This window comes from Tupaia chinensis, unplaced genomic scaffold (assembly GCF_000334495.1).
Source record: "Tupaia chinensis unplaced genomic scaffold, TupChi_1.0 Scaffold000235_1, whole genome shotgun sequence".
NCBI classification, from domain to species: domain Eukaryota; kingdom Metazoa; phylum Chordata; class Mammalia; order Scandentia; family Tupaiidae; genus Tupaia; species Tupaia belangeri.
This window is the reverse complement of record NW_006159713.1, coordinates 515,298-535,990: the sequence shown is the minus strand read 5'-3', so window position 1 is coordinate 535,990 and position 20,693 is coordinate 515,298. Positions and strand designations below refer to the sequence as shown.

At 37.6% G+C, this 20,693-nt stretch overlaps 1 protein-coding gene across 1 annotated transcript in view; it reads right to left on the bottom strand.

Moving 5' to 3' along the window:
• Positions 1–20,693, bottom strand: part of CHD9 (chromodomain helicase DNA binding protein 9) — a 352,905-nt gene that overhangs the window by 81,224 nt on the left and 250,988 nt on the right. The window contains 4 exon segments of the mRNA XM_014587776.2: positions 1,700–1,810; positions 13,679–13,858; positions 14,772–14,939; positions 17,486–17,681. Of these exon segments, the coding sequence (XP_014443262.1) occupies positions 1,700–1,810; positions 13,679–13,858; positions 14,772–14,939; positions 17,486–17,681 (655 nt within the window).

The following is a 20,693-nucleotide window of genomic DNA, read 5'->3' as shown; positions in this document are numbered from 1 at the left end:
CAATAGAATGTTTAAATTTTGTGTACTTATACAAAAAAATGTTTAACATTTTTATTTGGGTTACATTACATGTATTATCTAAAATTTTTATGTTTATTAACTGTTAAAATGTGTAAAATATATATCTTTTCCTTTTAAACTAAATTTCACTTTACCGAAACTGTATACATCTTTCTGTAGTATATTCCTATGCTTTTTATCTTTATTTCCAACTATGAAGTAGAGCTCCTCTTCCAATGTATTTTTCTTTTTAAAGAATTATTTTATTTAACTTTATTTAACTGCAGTCAGCCATGTGTGAGTCCAGTGCCCTTAACCAAATCCTACCTACCTGTTGGCCCCATCCATGTATTTTTCTGCTTCTCTTAGTATTAATATTTAGTAAGGGCAAATGGCATACTTATCTCTATCCAGTTAATTCACCACATTCATTATGAATTGTAATAGGGTTTTGTAGATTCTATTACCTTTTTAGATATACGTACGTGCTGTGTGCTAATAACAATATTTTTATAATTACTTTTCTAGTTTTACTTACTTCACATAGAATTACATATATTTAAAAAATGTAAAAAGTAATAGTGATTATGGGTAGAAGTGATGTTATTCTTAATTGTAAGGCATTATGTTTTATAAGGCTATCTATCAAAAAAGAATTCATGCATCAATGCTGCATAAAATTCCTTTATCATGCTCTTATTTTGGTAATGGGTAAGCTTCACAAACATTGATACCTATACAATAAGTAGACAGATGTCTCAGAAAGTAAGCAGTTGTATTATTATTAGTTTCATGAATTCTATTTTAATTTTCTGGAACTTTCTTCCTTAGCTCTAAGAAAAGTTATAAAAGAAACAATTTAAAATGATACTTTTTCTCCATTTCACTTTTATTTATTTGCCAGAGGGTCAGTGTGCTCACCAGAGATGGAAAGAGAAGGAGGAAGGGTGTGATAACATCACAATCCCTTCTCCTTCATTTCTCCACCCTGTCTGAATTTTGAGCACGTATTCACAGATGCTTGGCATGTTATACAAGCTGCCAAAACCTGTATTCAAACCTTGCAGTTGCCCATATGGAATTTGGTTCTCTTATCTACTAGGACACGGGACTGTGCCGATTGCTTAACTACATTTTTCCCCTATATTTTTTTTTTAAGAATTATATAACTTTATTAATTTATTTTAATTTGACCAGAAAGGGACAGAGTGAGTGAGAGAGAGAGAGAGAGAGAGAGGGAGAGAGGGAGGGAGGGAAAGTAGAAAGCAAGCCACCAGGTCCAGGACTCAAACCACAGTCAGGTATGTGGGACTCCAGTGCCCTTAACCACCACACCACCTGCTGGACCCTCCCTTTCTGTGTTTTACTGGATCATTCTTAATGGCTTTGGATACTGAAGAAAAAAGAAAAAAGTTAAAGAGCAGAATAAAAGTAACCCAAAATTCAAAACGTTTTTAAAAACTTAAAATAATTTTAAGAATGTAAATTATATCCAAAAATCAAGCTTTCCCTGTATTATAGACAAGACAGATATTAGCAATAGTAAATACTGAAGCAGCGCTTGGTAATCATACCTCACCCACTTCAATTTATGTATGCAGCAATTTATTTCAGTAACTACATAATTGAATATTTAAAAATATCACAATAATATTGCTAAAGTGTCACAAAAGAGTTTTTTTTTTTAAGAAATACTTACTCTGCCACTGATGGCATCTATATCTATTTCTGCCTTTTTAGCCCATTTTTGCCAGAAGTTAGGATCATCTAGGGAAATATCTGTCCGGTTTCCAGATGCCACAAAACTCGCCTGAAATACATAATGGAAGTTTTTCAAAATGTTATGAAGCTTAGAGGAAAAATTTAACAAAATATACATAAAACATCATCTCTTTTCATTTATATGGGTAGAATTTGAATTCGGCACATCCAAAACTATTTGAAGGGTGTTTCAAATCCAACGGTCTGAAACATAGCACAACACACGATTAAAGCAAATGCTTAATTAATGCCAACACAGACAGAAGTTAAGAAGCAGAGGTAAATTATAAACAGTTATTCTGTTGGTTAATTCTTCAATTTTAGATAAGAAAATCTTCTTTTTGGTGGGGAAACTACACAGGACAAAATTATGCTTTCTAAAAACACATGAACATTAAAAAATCAGATAGTTGAAAATTAAAAACCTGTTTGCAATATACAGTTCATTTTCTGGTATACTCATATTTCATTTCCATCACATTATCAGACAGTTACGTCTCCTAAAGAATATGCTGTACAATATAAATTTTTTAAAAAATTATTCTTTATTTTTAAAACTCTGTTCTTTTTTTAGAGAGAGATTTTTGCTATAAGGCATGTATACTCACTAGAGACACAGGACGAGAGAGAGAGAGGGAGAAAACGAGAAATCAGCTCCGGTGGGGGGATCGCCATACTGCAATCCCTTCTCCTCCATTCTCCTCTCAGGATTTTGGGCACACATGCACACATGCCCAACGTGAATTTCAAGCTACTGGGTCCAGGACTTGAACTGCAGTCAGCCATGTGGGAGTAATAGTCATTTTTTATTTCTTTGACAAGATGAGTGTGTTAGGTTGAATACTGAGCCCCAATGATATCCTAATATACTACTGCCTTTATACAGCGAAAGAAACTTAGCAGATGTGATTAAGTTTAAAATCTTGGAATGGAGAGATTAGAGTGTATTATCTAAGTGAACCCTAAATGTAATTAGAAGTATCCTTATAAGAGGGAGACAGAAGAAAATTTAACTACAGAGGAGGAAAAGGACACGATAGACCTGAAGTAGAGACTGGAATACTATGGCTATAAGCCAAGGAATATTAGCCTCAAGAAGCAGAAGAGTTAAGGGACCCGCAGTTAGTGTAATGGCTATGTCGCTGGACTCCCATGTAGTTGACCGCGGTTCGCGTCCCAGACCTGGTGGCTTAAAACTCACACCAGGCGTGTGTGTGTGTGCCCAAGATCCCGAGAGGAGAATGGAGAAGGGATTGCGGCGTGGCTATTCCCCCTGGGGGGTGATTTCTCGCTTTCTGTCTCTCTGTCTCTCTCTGTCTGTCTGGCAAGCGCATGCGCCCTATAGCAAAGACCTCTCAAAAAAAAAAAAGTGGAAGTGTTAAGAAATGGATTTTCCCCAAGAGCTTCCAGAATGAACCAGCCCTGCTAACACCTTGATTTTAATCCTGTAAGATGCATCTTTGACTTCTGACACCTAAAACTGTAAGAGAATGAATCTGTGCTGTTTCAAGTCACTAAATTTGTGTTAATTTGTAACAGTGGCAACAGAAAATAATATAATGAGATACCTCTTAATGGTAAAGTATGTACTATAAAAATACATATCTAACTTGATAGATCAAAGGCTAACTACTGAGTCGTTGGGAAAGTCATGATGCATCTTTTCATTGAAAAACAGAAAAATAAGTCATGACTTTACCGATGACCCAATAGTTTAGCAGAACAAGATCAAGATAGCTACCATCATATGTTTAAAAGTAAATATATGACAATTCATCAAACTATGATTATGAGAGAAAGAGAGACATCTAATTATACTCAAGTAATTCCTTAACTATGAGGGGACTTCATTCTATTAATTCATAAATTCACCCCCCCAGGGGGATGGCCACACCACAATCTTTTCTCCTTCATTTGCCTCTTAGGATTTTGGGCACACATGCACACATGCCTGGTGTGAATTTCAAGCTGCCGGGTCCAGGACTCAAACTGTGGTAGGCCATGTGAGAGTCTAATGCCTTAACTACTATGCCAGAGAGTTAATTCTGTACTACAGTTTTGCTAATATGTGCCTCTTGAGATTTAATCAATCTAGTAAATAAGTATTTGCTTTATGCAAGTCAGAGAACATTTCACAGAAAAAGCTATCAAATATGAAAAGTTACTGAAGGGAAGTACTCAGATTTTTAAATAATATTACTTTCTGACTGCTTACTCACAGAAAAGAAAAATTCTAATTAAAGTGGATAATTTTTATTTTGCTACCAGAACTGTTGATAACTGAAATAATTTGCTAGGAAGAACCTACACTTCATGATATAGCTTTCATAAATTTATTATCAAAAAAATAATAATTTTTTTAAGTTAAAAACTTCTAAAAGATTCAAGACACCATTGCTAATTGACACGTAATCTATTTTCAAGACGATACATGATTCTCAAGGATTGTGACAATGGATTAACGTTTACAGAAATGAAATGCCCATTGTGGAAAATGTCATCGTGTACAGGTTTACTTTCAAATGTTAAGTCCTAGTTCTCTCAAAGTTATTTTCCTTTTTTTAAAGGTTTTTGTCATAAGGCATGTACACTTACTGAAGAGACAAAGGCAGTAAGAGGGAAAGTGAGAAATCACCCCAGAAGGGATGCTCATGCCGCAATCCCTTCTGCTCCACTCTCTTCCTGGGATTTTGGGCAAACATGCATGCATGCCGGGCATGAGCTACTGGGTCTGGGACTCAAGCTGTGGTTTACCAGGTGAGAGTCTAGAGCCTTAATCACTACACTGCCTTCTGGCCCTTCGAAGTTATTTTTCTTAAAATGTATTCCTTCAGTCATTTAATCCTTTTAGTATTTCCAAGTGATGACTTTTAAATGGTGAAATCTGTCATCCTACAACAGAAAGCAGCAGCAAGACAATAGGTACGACAGAAGAGCCTTACAAATAAGCAATTCACCTGAAGCATTCAGGCTGTTTGTAAATCAAATAATTCAAATTTTTTGTTTATTACTACATTTTTAAAAATCAGGCTTACACATGTGGGCAAGTTCCAGATCCATAGTACCCTTCCTAAATATGCCTAGTGCATGCTTGCCCATAATCTGGAGCTGGCTGACACTAGGGTGGATCATGGGTTGAAGACCCTGTTAGGGATGCCTATCTCTCTGTCTCTCTCTGTGTCTCACAGAAGAAAAACAAACTCATGGAAGAAAGAAAGAAAGAAAGAAAGAAAGAAAGAAAGATTGATTAAAGGAAAATATTAGACTAGAAACTTTTCTATATCTGGGACCTACCTGACTGCCCTTATGAAAATCTCTCAAAACAAGGTCTATGTGATGTAACCAGTTATAAATGAAGTTACCAATAATGAGTTCTATTTGATGGGCATGTACTACACCTAACTAGTCTTATAAATATCCTGCTCCACATATATGACTCCTTATCAAAAATTACTTGATAATGCAAAGAAACACAGATTGCAAATATTTTACTACTTGAAGTCTGGAAATTTTAAGGAAAAGTGTAGAATATTAACAACTCAACATCTATGGTGCCACTATATGGTGGTGCAATATTCTACAATGCAAAATACCCATTAGCAAGTGTCATTCCTACATAACTTTGGAAAGGAACAAATTACTTGAGAAATGAACATATTATAAAACAACTGTAGCAAACTCTTCAGACTCCCCTCAGCTATTGCACTACTTCTTCAATGAGCTTTTTCTTTTTCTTTTTTCTTTGTTTTTTTTTGAGAGTTTTTTGCAATAGGGCTTGTGCGCTTGCCAGAAAGACAGAGAGGCAGAAAGAGAGCAATCACCCCCCAGGGAGGATGGTCACTCTGAAATCCCTTCTCCTCCATTCTCCTCTCGGGATCTTGGGCACGCACGCATGCACACACGCCTGGCGTGAGTTTAAGCCACCAGGTCTGGGACTCGAACCACAGTCGACTACATGGGAGTCCAGTGACATAGCCATTACGCTAACTGCTGGTCCCAATGAGTTTTCTTTTGAAATGCAATAGTTAATACCCTCGTCTGAAGTTCTAAAATAGATATTTAAATGCTTAAGTATTTTTTTTATTCTTAGAGCATAGCTGACTATGATTAGCACATGCCCACATCACCTAAGGAAAAAAACAGTTACATGGACTATGTAGAAGAGGGCAAAGGGCCAGTTGGTGGCATGGAGTTTAAGGCAGTTGCATCCCACATGGCCAATTGCACAGTATGAATCCTGGATCAGTTTCAAAAACATGCCAGGCATATATGTGTGCATGTCCAAAATCCGGAGAGGAGAATGGAAGAGTAGAGATTACAGTGTGGCCCATTCCTCCTTGGGGGTGCTTTCTTGCCCCCTCTCTCCAGTGAACACCTGTGCCCTATAGCAAATTTAAAATAATAATAAAAAAGCCAAACATGACTATGAGCTTTTTTTTTTTTTTTTTTTTTTTTAATTTAAATGATCAGAGTGCTTGTATGCTCACCAGAGAGACAAAGGAGGAGAAAGCATAACCCATGAGGTACATTCATGGTGCAATCTATTCTCCTTCATTTTTCTATTCTGTCAGGATTTGGGGCATGTGTACACCATGCCTGGTATGTTTTTCAAGCTTCCAGGTTTCGATTCAAATGGTAGCTGGCCATGTGGGATCTGGCTCCCTTAGCTGCTAGGCTACAGGGTTGGCTCTGTGATCTTCCTTTTTTTTCCTTTTATTTATTTAAAAAATTTTTTCTTATACATTCAATCACATTATTTAGCTTACGAAGTGAACATTTCAATATGTGAACATTTCTCTTTAGGGACTAAGACTAAGAGAAGTTAATTGTTTAAGGTCATTCTGCTTATAATTCCAAGTTAAAACCATAGTGTTCTGACTTCCCATGATTACCATTAACATTTTAAATGAGGTAGCACAGAATCACATGTGGTCATTAAGGGCTTTGAATATGCCTATATTATTTAAAAAAAAGAAAAAAGAAAAAAGAAACTAGGGCACATCTACCCAATCATAACTATTAATAGTTTTAGTTTTTAACTTTGTATTTTAACTTCTGCAATATCCCTTTCATTTCCACAATACCACCATCTTTTTATTTATTCTATTAACTCCCAAATCTATATGTTTCTTAGGCAACTCTCCTGGACATCTCCACATGTAAATGTTACACATACAATAGCTTCAATATTTTCTTTTCCCCATAGGAACTTCCTTCTCTTGCATTCTGCACTTTAGTCAAATCTCTGAGTTGTTTTTGACCTTAAAAAAAAAAAAAAAAAGAGAGAGAGAGAGAGAGAGAGAGAGGGAGAGAAATTAAATGCAATAATAGCAGAAAGTCTGGGTCATGGTTAACATTTGGGGAATGTTGACTATTTTTTTTTTGAGAGGTTTTTGCTATAGGGCGTGTGCGCTCGCCAGACAGACAGAGAGAGACAGAGAGATAGAAAGTGAGAAATCACCCCCCAGGGGGGATGGTCACGCCACAATCCCTTCTCCTTCATTCTCCTCTCGGGATCTTGGGCATGCATGCACATGCGCCCAGCATGAGTTTAAGCCACCGGGTCCAGGACTCAAACCACTGTTGACTATGTGGGAGTCCAGCAACATAGCCATTACACTAACTGCTGGTTCTGGGGAATATTGACTATTATTTTAGTATTCATTCCAGAAATATTTGTGCTATATATTTTTTTAAATTATCCTGATGTCTGTGTGGGGAATAGATGGGAGTGAGGAATGACGGTGGAAAAAGAACACTTAAGAGGCTGTTGCTGAGGTTTCTCTGAGTGGCTATGGAGCAATGGAGAAGTGTAAAGTCTGAGCTGCAGATGAAAATGATGGTTGCTTTAGCACAAGGGTGGTGTTTGAAGCCCCATGAAAGAACAGGATCTCCCAAGAGAGTTCCCAGGGGTTCTTTGGCAGTTGTGAAGCCTATAGACTCCTTCTCAGAATATTTTAAGATGCATAAATAAAATGCATGGATGACAAAATAAAGCCAATTAACTGAACTAGTTTAAATATTTTTAAAAAGTTTTTATACAGCAAATTGTGTGTTTTTCTTTTTATTGATGTATCAAGTAACAAGCTCCAACAGCCTGATAACTAATGAAATGCTGAAGTAAGGGTGAGCACATATATTTCAAGATATCTTATTGTGAAGTGATATGAGAATATTGATCCCTTGTATTAGTGACCGTTCAGTTCAGGTTCTCCAAAAAGCAGAATCTAAACTGGCATTTGGAGAGTTAATTAGGAAGTACTTTTGGCATCAACACCAGGAAAGGCAAGAGGAAGCAGAAGGCAAGATGCAATTGAGCAGAGTAGGATGCCATTGCGCAATGATGCCGTCTGAATGGAAGTCCCTGCGGACCTCACAGGAAGTCTGAAAATAAGGGGACCCTTCAGCATTGTCGTGAGTCAGAGGAGAGGGCTAGCATTTGTACATCCCAGCATGGATCAATCACTGAACATAGTCAGCCCCTGGAAGCAGACCGTCCAGGGCTGAGAGCTCAGGGCATTCTGCCGACAGTTTCTCAGAAGGTGGAAGTTAATCCTCTTTTCGGAAAGAGGACCGAGTAGCACATCATGTCGATCACAGTGACAAAGTTTGAGGCCCTGCAAGTTCTACTGTGGTTTGTTGCCTACATTTATAGTTGAAGAAACAGTGCAATTCAATGAAAGGTTAGTGGAAATGAGCATGCCTTTTTTTTTTTTTTTTTTTGAGAGAGAGATTTTTTGCTAAAGGGAACATGTGCTCACTGGTGAGACAGAGACAGAGAGACAGAAACAAAGAAATTACCTCCTGGCAGATGGCCACATCACAATCTCTTCTCCTCTTGGGATCTTGGGCACGCACACACACATACCCAGCATGAGTTTTAAGCCATGGGTCCGGGACTCAAACTGAGGTTGACTACATGGGAGTCCAGCAATGTAACCATTATGTCATCTGCTGGTCCCATAGCATGCCATTTTAAAAAACAATTCCAAATTCACAGGCCCCAGATAAAGTATTTGCGTGAGAAGGGGCTCCATATTTGGAAAGACTGGTCACCCTTTTTATCCCTGAAACAGAATAAGCCTATCTTCTGCTGTGGACAAAAGCAAACTGACAAAGCCTATTTTCCAGAGTAAGAATGATGTTCATACACAAAGAAAGTCAATGATGAGAGTCTGCAGTCCCAGAAAGAACGGTGTGGAGACTGACATGCAACTGCATGAGTTCATTAAAATCAAATTCCAGATTTTAATCCCGCTTGAGACCAAACTGTGCCTCCTAGTTGTCAATGTAGAAACTTTGATATAAATCATAATTGCTTTTCTCATGTCAGCTAATTCAAGTAGGATTCTGGGGACCAGCAGATGTGTAATGTGTAATTTCTCACTTTCTGCCTCTCTGTCTTTCCAGCAAGTGCACATGCCCTATAGTAAAAATCTCTTTAGAAGAAACAACAACAACAACAACAAAGTAGGTTTCTGTTGCTTATCTCATTGAAGACAAAGAGATGCATGGAAAGGAGGGACCAGAAGGTAGCATGGTAGTTAAGATGTTGGACTCCCACATGGCTGACTCAGTTCGAGTCCCAGATCTGGTGGCTTGCTTTCTCACATTCCCTTTCTCTTTCTCAGTTTCTCTCATCAAATTAAATAAATAAATAACAATAAATAAATGATTGAATAAATAATTCTTAATAAAAAAGATGGAAACAAAAATTTTATTCAAAGGAAGCCTTTGGGATGGGTGTAAGGACCACTGCAGCCAGGTTTTGCAGCAGGGGAGAGAGACTGGACTCAACTCTCAAAGAGTGACTTTTAAAGACCCTTTCATCCCTCCACGTATATACACACAAAGTTTTGAAAGCTGCAGTTTGGAGTGGGGAGCATCTAACATAAAACATGAAGTTGGGAATGGTTGAAGCCTCCATGCAGAGATATATCAAAAAAGCTCTGAGATTGCCATGAAGTATAAACATTCTCATTTCCAGAGAGACAGAGAGACAGAAAGCGAGAATCACCCCCCAGGGGGGATGGCCACACCACAATCCCTTCTTCATTTCTCTTGGGATTTGGGGCATGCACTCACACACCTGGCTTGTTTTTCAAGCTGGGTCCAGGACTTGAACCCTGCAGCTGGCCGTGTGGAATCCAGTCACCTTAATCTCTAGGCCACCTGCTGGCCCCCTACAAACTTTTTAAAGTCCCTTGAACATTATGTAAAACAATATATTAGTTTTTTTTTTTTTTTTTTTTTTTTAATTTAAATGATCAGAGTGCTTGTATGCTCACCAGAGAGACAAAGGAGGAGAAAGCATAACCCATGAGGTACATTCATGGTGCAATCTATTCTCCTTCATTTTTCTATTCTGTCAGGATTTGGGGCATGTGTACACCATGCCTGGTATGTTTTTCAAGCTTCCAGGTTTCGATTCAAATGGTAGCTGGCCATGTGGGATCTGGCTCCCTTAGCTGCTAGGCTACAGGGTTGGCTCTGTGATCTTCCTTTTTTTTCCTTTTATTTATTTAAAAAATTTTTTCTTATACATTCAATCACATTATTTAGCTTACGAAGTGAACATTTCAATATGTGAACATTTCTCTTTAGGGACTAAGACTAAGAGAAGTTAATTGTTTAAGGTCATTCTGCTTATAATTCCAAGTTAAAACCATAGTGTTCTGACTTCCCATGATTACCATTAACATTTTAAATGAGGTAGCACAGAATCACATGTGGTCATTAAGGGCTTTGAATATGCCTATATTATTTAAAAAAAAGAAAAAAGAAAAAAGAAACTAGGGCACATCTACCCAATCATAACTATTAATAGTTTTAGTTTTTAACTTTGTATTTTAACTTCTGCAATATCCCTTTCATTTCCACAATACCACCATCTTTTTATTTATTCTATTAACTCCCAAATCTATATGTTTCTTAGGCAACTCTCCTGGACATCTCCACATGTAAATGTTACACATACAATAGCTTCAATATTTTCTTTTCCCCATAGGAACTTCCTTCTCTTGCATTCTGCACTTTAGTCAAATCTCTGAGTTGTTTTTGACCTTTCATTCTATAAAAACATTTTTTTTAGGGTTCTTTTCTTTTGTTATAGGGCATGAGAGGGACAGAGAGAATGAGAAAGTGAGAAATCACCCCTGGGGGGTATGGTCAGGATGTAATCCCTACTCCTCCACTCTCCTCTTGGGATTTTGGGCATGCATGAATGCGTGCCCAGTGTGGTTTTCAAGTCACCAGGTCCACCTAGAACCACGCACTCAGTCACATGAAATCAAACTGCCTCAACCTCCATGCCACCTGCTGGCCCTCTACAAATGTCTAACTGATCATCTGTTCTGACTGATTCAAATAGGTCTCCACTACCCTAGTTCACACAAAATTATTTTCCTACATGAACCTCTTAAGTAATTTCCCTGTCTCCAGTCTTTCTGCTTTGCAACTTGTTCTTTATACTAATACTGGAGGTTAATTCCTGAACTAAATTGCTTTAAAAGTTTTCTAACTACTTCAAAATCAAATTTGAATTCCTCAAATGGACATACAATTTGGGTTCAACTTTCTTTTTTTTTTTTGGAGAGATTTTCACTGTAGGGCGCGTGCGCTCGCCAGACAGACAGAGAGAGACATAGAGACAGAAAGCGAGAAATCACCCCCCAGGGGGGATGGTCACGCCGCAATCCCTTCTCCTCCATTCTCCTCTCGGGATCTTGGGCACGCACGCACACGCGCCCAGCGTGAGTTTTAAGCCACTGGGTTCGGGACACGAACCGCGGTCGACTACGTGGGAGTCCAGCGACATAGCCATTACACTAACTGCTGGTTCCCGGTTCAACTTTCTTAACTTTTTCAGTTTCACCCCTTTCTTATTCATCCCATACATCCATACATAGCTATACTATATTCCTGAAACCTTCTTTACAGTTTAACAACATGATTCATTTGATTGTTTATACTTTCTCCTTGCAACACAATGAAATACATAATTCCTTCAAGACTCGGCTTAAATGTTATTTTTTTTGCGAAGGCTTTTCTTATTCTCTGTTCTCCCACTTTACACAGAAATAATAATTTTTTACTTAATTTTTTTCCCCAGCAACTATTATCCTTTCATTTTAGTATTCTAAGCATTTAGCAAAATATACGACATAAGAATTCATTAGTTTGTTGGGACCGGCAGTTAGCATAATGGCTATGTTGCTGGACTCCCACATAGTCGACCGAAGTTTGCATCCCGGACTCGGTGGCTTAAAACTCACGCCGGGAGCGTTTGCGTGCGTGCCCAAGATCCTGAGAGGAAAATGGAGGAGAAGGGATTGCAGTGTGGCCATCCCCCCGGGGGGTGATTTCTTGCTTTATGTCTCTGTCTGGCGAGTGCACACACCCTATAGCAAAAAAACAAACAAACAAACAAACAAACAAAAGAATTCATTAGTTTGTAGAATAAATGACAATAAATGTTTTCATCTGAAGACTGATACTGTTCTTCTTGTTATGGTGCCTGCATTCTCTGTTATAAGACTCACAATAAAAATAAACAAATATGGGGTCAGCAGGTGGTACAGTGGTTAAGGTGCTGGAATTCTGCATGACTGACTGTGGTTCAAGTCCCAGACCTGGAGGCTTGCTTTCTCAGTACTCCCTGCCCCATCTTTTCTCTCTTGTGAGGGCACAAACCCTATTGCAAATTAAAAAATAATAATAAATAAAATTAAACAAATAACTCTTTTTAAAAAAGTTTTCTTAAAGTTCATAAGATGAGAAAGCATTCCTTAAAGAATGTGTAAGAACACAAGAAGTCACGTTTAAATAGCCTTTTTAAAAACAGAATTATTTATTTATTTATTTAATTCCATTTGTTTTTGTTTCTTCTTCTTCTTCGTTTTTTTTTTTTTTTTTTGTTAATTTTACCAGAAAGAGAAAGCAAGCAAACAAGCTGCCAGGTCCAGGACTCAAACCGCGGTTGGACATGCGGGAATCCACTGCCTTTAACCACCGCGCCACCTGCCAGCCCAAAATAAATGATTCTTAAAGAAATATAAAAATAGGGGCTGGCAGGTGGCGTGGTGGTTAAGGGGCGGGACTTTTTTTGGCAGGTGGCGTGGTGGTTAAGGTGCTGGACTCCCACATGGCCGACTGTGTTCAAGTCCCAGACCTGGTGGCTTGCCTTCTCATTCTCCCTCTGTCTCTGGTCAAATTGAATAATAATAATAAGTAAATAAAATAATTTAAAAAAATAAACAAAGACTTCTGAGTTGGAAGCAGACAGGTGAATGAAGGAAAATGGAGAAAGGATTAATACGCAAACAAGAAAACTTGTATGAACAGTGCAGGTGAGACAGAAAACTGTAATAAAAAACTCTTCAGATGAATGGATGACATAGCTTTACTATATCTCTGTTTCTACCCTCTCCCCCTATAAAGGAATTATAAAGGCATTAAATATATTTTTTCCTAATAGGATATAGGAAAATTATTAATGCTTCCTCTGAAGATACAAATTTCATTTTATCCCCTCGAATTTGATTTACATATTTGAAATTTCTTTCCTTTAAGCTCTTTAATTACTATAAGATAATTTAACTGCCTACATTATTACTTACATATTTGTTTTGCCTTTGGTATAAATGTTGTTAAGATTCTAAAATTTTATTTCAAATGTTATGCTCTAATTAATAGTTAGAACTACTTCTAGTTATTATACTTACTCCATTTCACTGGGATAAGAAGAGTACATATGAAATTTTGTACTCAATCAGAAAAATTAAGAAAAAATATGTTACCTACTACTTTGGTGGTAAGTCAGTAGGTCTAAATATTTAGAATAAGTGACAGTCAATTTTTTATCATCAGTGAGATGTGAACATTGTTACAATAATTATAAAATAGCACCAACTGTTACCTTGGCAAATGTTGACCCACGTCCTTCTGATTCAATTGTAATAGTTTTTGTACGACGTAGTAAAATCTGATCGATATCCTCTTCACAGAACTTAGACCCTTCATCTTCTTCTTCCATAATGGCTCCATAAGCACCTCTTCGAAGCAGGTCTTCTATCTCCTTTTTGGAAAGCTGTTGGATCTAACAAGAAAATAATTTTGGTTAAGAGTTTTCTTAAAGTTCATAAAATAAGAAAGTATTCTGTAAAGAATGTCAAAGAATATAAGAAGTCATATTTAAACTGCTTTTGAATTTGGGATGCAATAAGAGAAAACTCACTGAATTAAACCAAAGCTGTTGACTCTGCTTTATTAGCTTTGAAATAAGAACTATCCACATGCCTAAAACTGCTTTAGTTAAAGCAAAATCCAAGGGCTAGGTAACTCTCAAGGTTCTTAGTACCAGAATTCTATTACTGATACAAACACAAGGTATTAGAATCTTGAGAGGAAAAATGGTCAAATACCTTAATTTATAACAAGAAAAAGCCAATGCCAGTAGTTTAACACTAATAGAAAACTTTAATAACTGTTTCTATAAATAATACAGAAAATTTCACAAAGTGAAGATTTCTATCTTGAAAACACACTCTTAAAAATTTTTTTTGGAGAGGTTATTGTTATAGGGCGTGTGCGCTCGCCAGAAAGAGAGGCAGAGAGACAGAAAGCGAGAAATCACCCCCCAGGGGGGATGGCTACACCGCAATCCCTTCTCCACCATTCTCCTTTCAAGATCTTGGGCCCACATGCACATGCGCCCAGCATGAATTTAAGCCACCAGGTCCGGTACTTGAACTGCAGTAGACTACATGGGAGTCCAGCAACATAGCGATTATGCCAACTGCTGGTCCCCACACTCTTAAAAATGTTCAAGCTCTGGAGTGATACAGATAGAACAGGATTCAAAAGTATTAGCTAAACATAGCTCTATTCTGAAAATGCCTTCTTGTATATACTTATCGGTATGAACCAAAATTAAATGATACACTACCTGAGATAAAATAAATGGCAACAAAAATAATGCAAAAATCTCAAGTGAAAAAGAATATACATACACCACCAACATTATTTTCTCTTCCACTCATGCTCTGTAACACAGCCTTATCCAGGCCCAGTTTCAGACTGGCTCGGTCAAACATCTCTCTTTCATATGAGTTACGAGTTACCAGTCTGTAGACTTTAACTGCTTTGTTCTGACCAATTCTGTGGCAACGAGCTTGGGCCTATTAAAAACAAGCAAGCAAACAACAACAAAAAACAATGAAAAGTTATAGATTCAATTTTTCCCACAAAGAGCATTTAATGATAAGCTACATAGATGGACTATAACAGTACATAAAATAAATAAGAAGACTTCTGGGTTGGAAATAGAGAGGCAGATGAAAGATGGAGGAAAATGTACAAAGAAGTAAATTGCAAATAAGAAAACTTGTATGAAAAGTGCAGAAGAGACAGAAAAAAGAAGAATGTGGCAGCGACCATATGTTGCCCATGAAATCTAAAATATTTGCTAACTAGTCTTCTACAGAAAGAGTTGAACCCTGGTTTATTCTATTAATTTTGGGTAAGGCTTTGATACATTTTTAAAAAGTTTATTTGTTAGAAACTCTTGCTATTAACTATAACCTTTTTCTAGAAGTTAAGGTTTTAGAATTTAGAATAAGAAATGATCCTACAGTCAGCAATAAGTTAAAAATTTAAGCTTCCATTTTGAGAATATAAATACATGAAGGGTTACTGTGGTTTAATGGAGGTGTAATCAGTATAAGTTTAGACACAAAATACAGTCTATAAACAGATATTTTAAAGATGATGGCCACTCAAGCATTAAAGACTTCAAAACCAAACCTAAATTTCCAAATCTTTTTCTACTCTATTAACAACAATCTTTTCAATATATTTTATTCCTTGGTTAATTTCGAGGAGAAAAATGATCCTAAGGTGAATAACTGTAGAAATCTAAATTTTACATAAATGGAAGAAGTTACCAGTTATATGCACATATTAAAAGTGGAGACAACAGAGGTTAAATAAAATTCATATTTTATCTTCAGTTCCTACTAAATTTAAACTTAGTATAATAAATATGACCCCAAAGTTTCTATTATATTTAGTCTTTTTTCTAAATTATTCATCTCCTTCCTATTATCTTTAGAGATTAAATCATAAATTGAGGCTTTACAATTTATAGGTGGCACTGATGCTAGGTCCTGGTGGCACCTGTATTTTTACCATATTTACGTTGTGCTGTTTGGAGCCCAGAATTATAAATAAGCAACTTTGCTCTAGGTTTAGGGAAAATATAAGTGGCCAGTTTTTTTAATTAGTAAAAACAAGACCTACATTAGCAGTAAATAGGAAAAAACCACATGAGAAGAAAAAATTAAGGGATTTAGTACTTTTTCTGCAGTTTCTCCTCAAACTATAAATTGTGACTTTATTATTTAATTTGACATTAGATTTTGAATATCACATGTGCTATGTGCAGTTTAAAGTACTGGGTTGTCTGAAAAACCATATTGTACTTTTTTATGTTTTTCTGTGTAAAAATGCATTATGACTTTTCCAATGACCCAATGTATATATGCATTCCAAAGGTTAGTAATTATGATTTAGGTTTAACCTAGGGATTGACAAACTATATCCTGTGGACCATATTTGGACTGCCAACTAAGAATGGCTTTTTCACATTTTTAAAGGATTGTGGAAAATGAATTAAAAATGTGTGGCAGAGACCTTTTGTTGCCCACAAAGCCTAAAAAAATCTTTATTAATTGGTCTTCTACAAAAAATATTGATTCCTGGTTTAAATTTTGGATAAGGCTTTGATACATTTTTCAAAAGTTTATTCCATGAGTGACAAACAGCAAGAGAGAATGAACCTCCAACCAGGGCCTTGATGCTGTCATCTACCTCTGGACTTCAGTCAGCCTCAGATCATAGAAGTGCATCCCCAATGTACTCAAGAAGATCTTTAGACTTGAACCAGGAACTATCCCAGATAGGACTGCCTTGCAGAGTGTTGCATTTTACTGATGCACCACCATCTGGTCTCAAGGCTTTGATATTTTGAACTAGGTAACGTACAGTTACACAAATGAGTATTTTAAAATATTATCATTTATTAAGCCAGGTAAATTCTCAATAACAATGTATTATGTTTGGTTTTATAGCTATTAAAAGTAATAATACGAATTACAGTACAATTAAAACTATCATCAACAATAAAATAATTTCTCTTGTACTTTTTAAAATATATTTAATTTCAATTTCTTTTATACATTCAATCACAGAAGTCACTTAGTTGTACTAGAAGTCCTAATGTAATCATAACATACATATGTCTTGATTTTCTATAGTATTTTCTAAAAAAGCATACTATATTACATCTCAATTCTTTGTATATTATATGATGATTAGAGGATGAAATTAGGATAAGTACTTACTTTTAAGGAATTAAAATTATGAAACATTTATTTTATTACAAATAAATTAGTCTTAGAGTTTAGGTCTCTCAAATTTATATAGTCTACTTTAAATTGTAACAATACTGTACTCAATTAGATATAACTTTTTATTAGTAAGACAGTACAAAAAATAATTTATTTTACTATCATTAAATTAAAGTTATTTCCCCTATTTTATTTGGTACAGATATTTCTTAGGGAAACATACATCTTAGTTTGCCTAGATAAAAACAGAGATTTAGATGACCAAAAACAGTTACACAATTGAAAAAAAAAAAATCCTTTTTACTGAGAGAATTTACCTGAAGGTCATTTTGAGGATTCCAATCAGAATCAAAAATTATACATGTATCAGCTGCAGTTAAGTTGATGCCCAACCCACCAGCTCGGGTACACAAGAGAAAAACAAATCGATCTGAATCAGGTTTACTGAATCGATCAATAGCAGCTTGTCGAAGATTCCCTCTGACTCGTCCATCAATTCGCTCATATAAATATCTATCAAATGAAATGTGATAAATTTACATAGAAGAATATAATGAAAATGAAGACACATTCTATTAAATGTCAGCTGTTCTACAACATTCTTTTTACTATGAAATTAAGCAGTATCATCACAAGTAGTTTTTGAGGTTTTATACTTCTTAGTGTTGGTGCCAAGAAGGAAACACAAATTAACATAAAGATACAAAATCTCTGCATTCCTGAATGTACAGGTAAAGTCGCATCACAATGACTATCATTTTGATGGCAAGTTGGAATGACAAAAGATAGTCCATAAAAACTACTTTGCTGGGGGAACCAGCAAAGCGTAATGGCTATGTCGCTGGACTCCCACGTAGTCGACCGCGGTTTGCGTCCCGGACCTGGTGGCTTAAAACTCACACCGGGTGCGTGTGCGTGCGTGCCCAAGATCCCGAGAGGAGAATGGAGAAGGGATTGTGGCATGACCATCCCCCCTGGGGGGTGATTTCTCGCTTTCTGTCTCTATGTCTCTCTCTGTCTGTCTGGCGAGCGCACGCGCCCTATAGCGAAAACCTCTCCAAAAAAAAGAAAACAAAAAAAAAACCAAAAACTACGTTGTTAGGGGGCTGACAGGTGGCATGGTGGTTAAGGGCACTGGACAGTGACATGGTCAACCACAATTTAAGTCCTGGACCTGGCAGCTTGCTTTCTCACTTTCCCTCTCTTTTGCTCTGTCCCTCACTGGTCAAATTAAAATATAAGTAAGTAAATAAATAAAGTTAAATAAAATAATTCTTACAAAAAAATTACTTTGCTGAATTTGAGCCAGCAGGTGGTACAGAGGTTAAAGCGACTGAATCCCACAAGGCAAATTGCATGGTTCAAGTCCCTTACCCTGGGGCTTGAAAATAACGCTGGGAGTGTGTAAGTGCATGCCCAAAATTCTGAGAGGAGAATGGAAGAGAAGAGACTGTGGTGTAGCCATCCCCCCTGGGGGATGATTTCTCATTGTCCTTCTCTCTCTGGTGAGCACACGTGCCCTTAGCAAAAAACAAAAACAAAAAAACCTACTTTGCTAAACGTTTCATATGGTTCGCTTTTTAAAGAAGACTTTGCAATAGGGTGCCTGCACTAGCTGAAGAGAGAGATAGTGAGAGAAATAAACTGAGAATGCACCCATAGAGGGGATGATCACACTGCAATCCCCTTTTCTCCACGCTCTTCTTGGGATTTTGGGCACACATGCACACACAAGTGTGTTTTTCAAGCCACTGGGCCAGGACAAGAAGGCAGAGTTGGTCATGTGGGATCCAGCTGCTTTAACCATGACACTACCAGTCTGGGCCAACAGATTACTTTTTTTTTTTTTAAGAGAGGTTTTTGCTACAGGGCGTGTGTGCTCCCCAGACAGACAGAGAGAGACAGAGAGACAGAAAACGAGAAATCACCCCCCCGGGGGGGATGGTCACGCCGCAATCCCTTCTCCATTCTCCTCTCGGGATCTTGGGCACGCACGCACACGAGCCCAGTGTGAGTTTAAGCCACCAGGTCCGGGACTCGAACTGCGGTCGACTACGTGGGAGTCCAGCGACATAGCCATTACGCTAACTGCTGGTTCCAACAGATTACTTTTTCATAAGATTTTCACAAGACTTTATACAAGAAGTCTATGAAGGTTTCTTGCTGTCCTTAGTCCACGTTGTTCTCTCAACTGATTACTTGCTTGTATACTATTATGTACTGACAGCATGGTAGAATGCTGGCATGACCATCCCCCCTGGGGGGTGATTTCTCGCTTTCTGTCTCTATGTCTCTCTCTGTCTGTCTGGCGAGCGCACGCGCCCTATAGCGAAAACCTCTCCAAAAAAAAGAAAACAAAAAAAAAACCAAAAACTACGTTGTTAGGGGGCTGACAGGTGGCATGGTGGTTAAGGGCACTGGACAGTGACATGGTCAACCACAATTTAAGTCCTGGACCTGGCAGCTTGCTTTCTCACTTTCCCTCTCTTTTGCTCTGTCCCTCACTGGTCAAATTAAAATATAAGTAAGTAAATAAATAAAGTTAAATAAAATAATTCTTACAAAAAAATTACTTTGCTGAATTTGAGCCAGCAGGTGGTACAGAGGTTAAAGCGACTGAATCCCACAAGGCAAATTGCATGGTTCAAGTCCCTTACCCTGGGGCTTGAAAATAACGCTGGGAGTGTGTAAGTGCATGCCCAAAATTCTGAGAGGAGAATGGAAGAGAAGAGACTGTGGTGTAGCCATCCCCCCTGGGGGATGATTTCTCATTGTCCTTCTCTCTCTGGTGAGCACACGTGCCCTTAGCAAAAAACAAAAACAAAAAAACCTACTTTGCTAAACGTTTCATATGGTTCGCTTTTTAAAGAAGACTTTGCAATAGGGTGCCTGCACTAGCTGAAGAGAGAGATAGTGAGAGAAATAAACTGAGAATGCACCCATAGAGGGGATGATCACACTGCAATCCCCTTTTCTCCACGCTCTTCTTGGGATTTTGGGCACACATGCACACACAAGTGTGTTTTTCAAGCCACTGGGCCAGGACAAGAAGGCAGAGTTGGTCATGTGGGATCCAGCTGCTTTAACCATGACACTACCAGTCTGGGCCAACAGATTACTTTTTTTTTTTTTAAGAGAGGTTTTTGCTACAGGGCGTGTGTGCTCCCCAGACAGACGAGACGAGACAGAGAGACAGAAAACGAGAAATCACCCCCCCGGGGGGGATGGTCACGCCGCAATCTCCATTCTCCTCTCCGGATCTTGGGCACGCACGCACACGAGCCCAGTGTGAGTTTAAGCCACCAGGTCCGGGACTCGAACTGCGGTCGACTACGTGGGAGTCCAGCGACATAGCCATTACGCTAACTGCTGGTTCCAACAGATTACTTTTTCATAAGATTTTCACAAGACTTTATACAAGAAGTCTATGAAGGTTTCTTGCTGTCCTTAGTCCACGTTGTTCTCTCAACTGATTACTTGCTTGTATACTATTATGTACTGACAGCATGGTAGAATGCTGTTGAA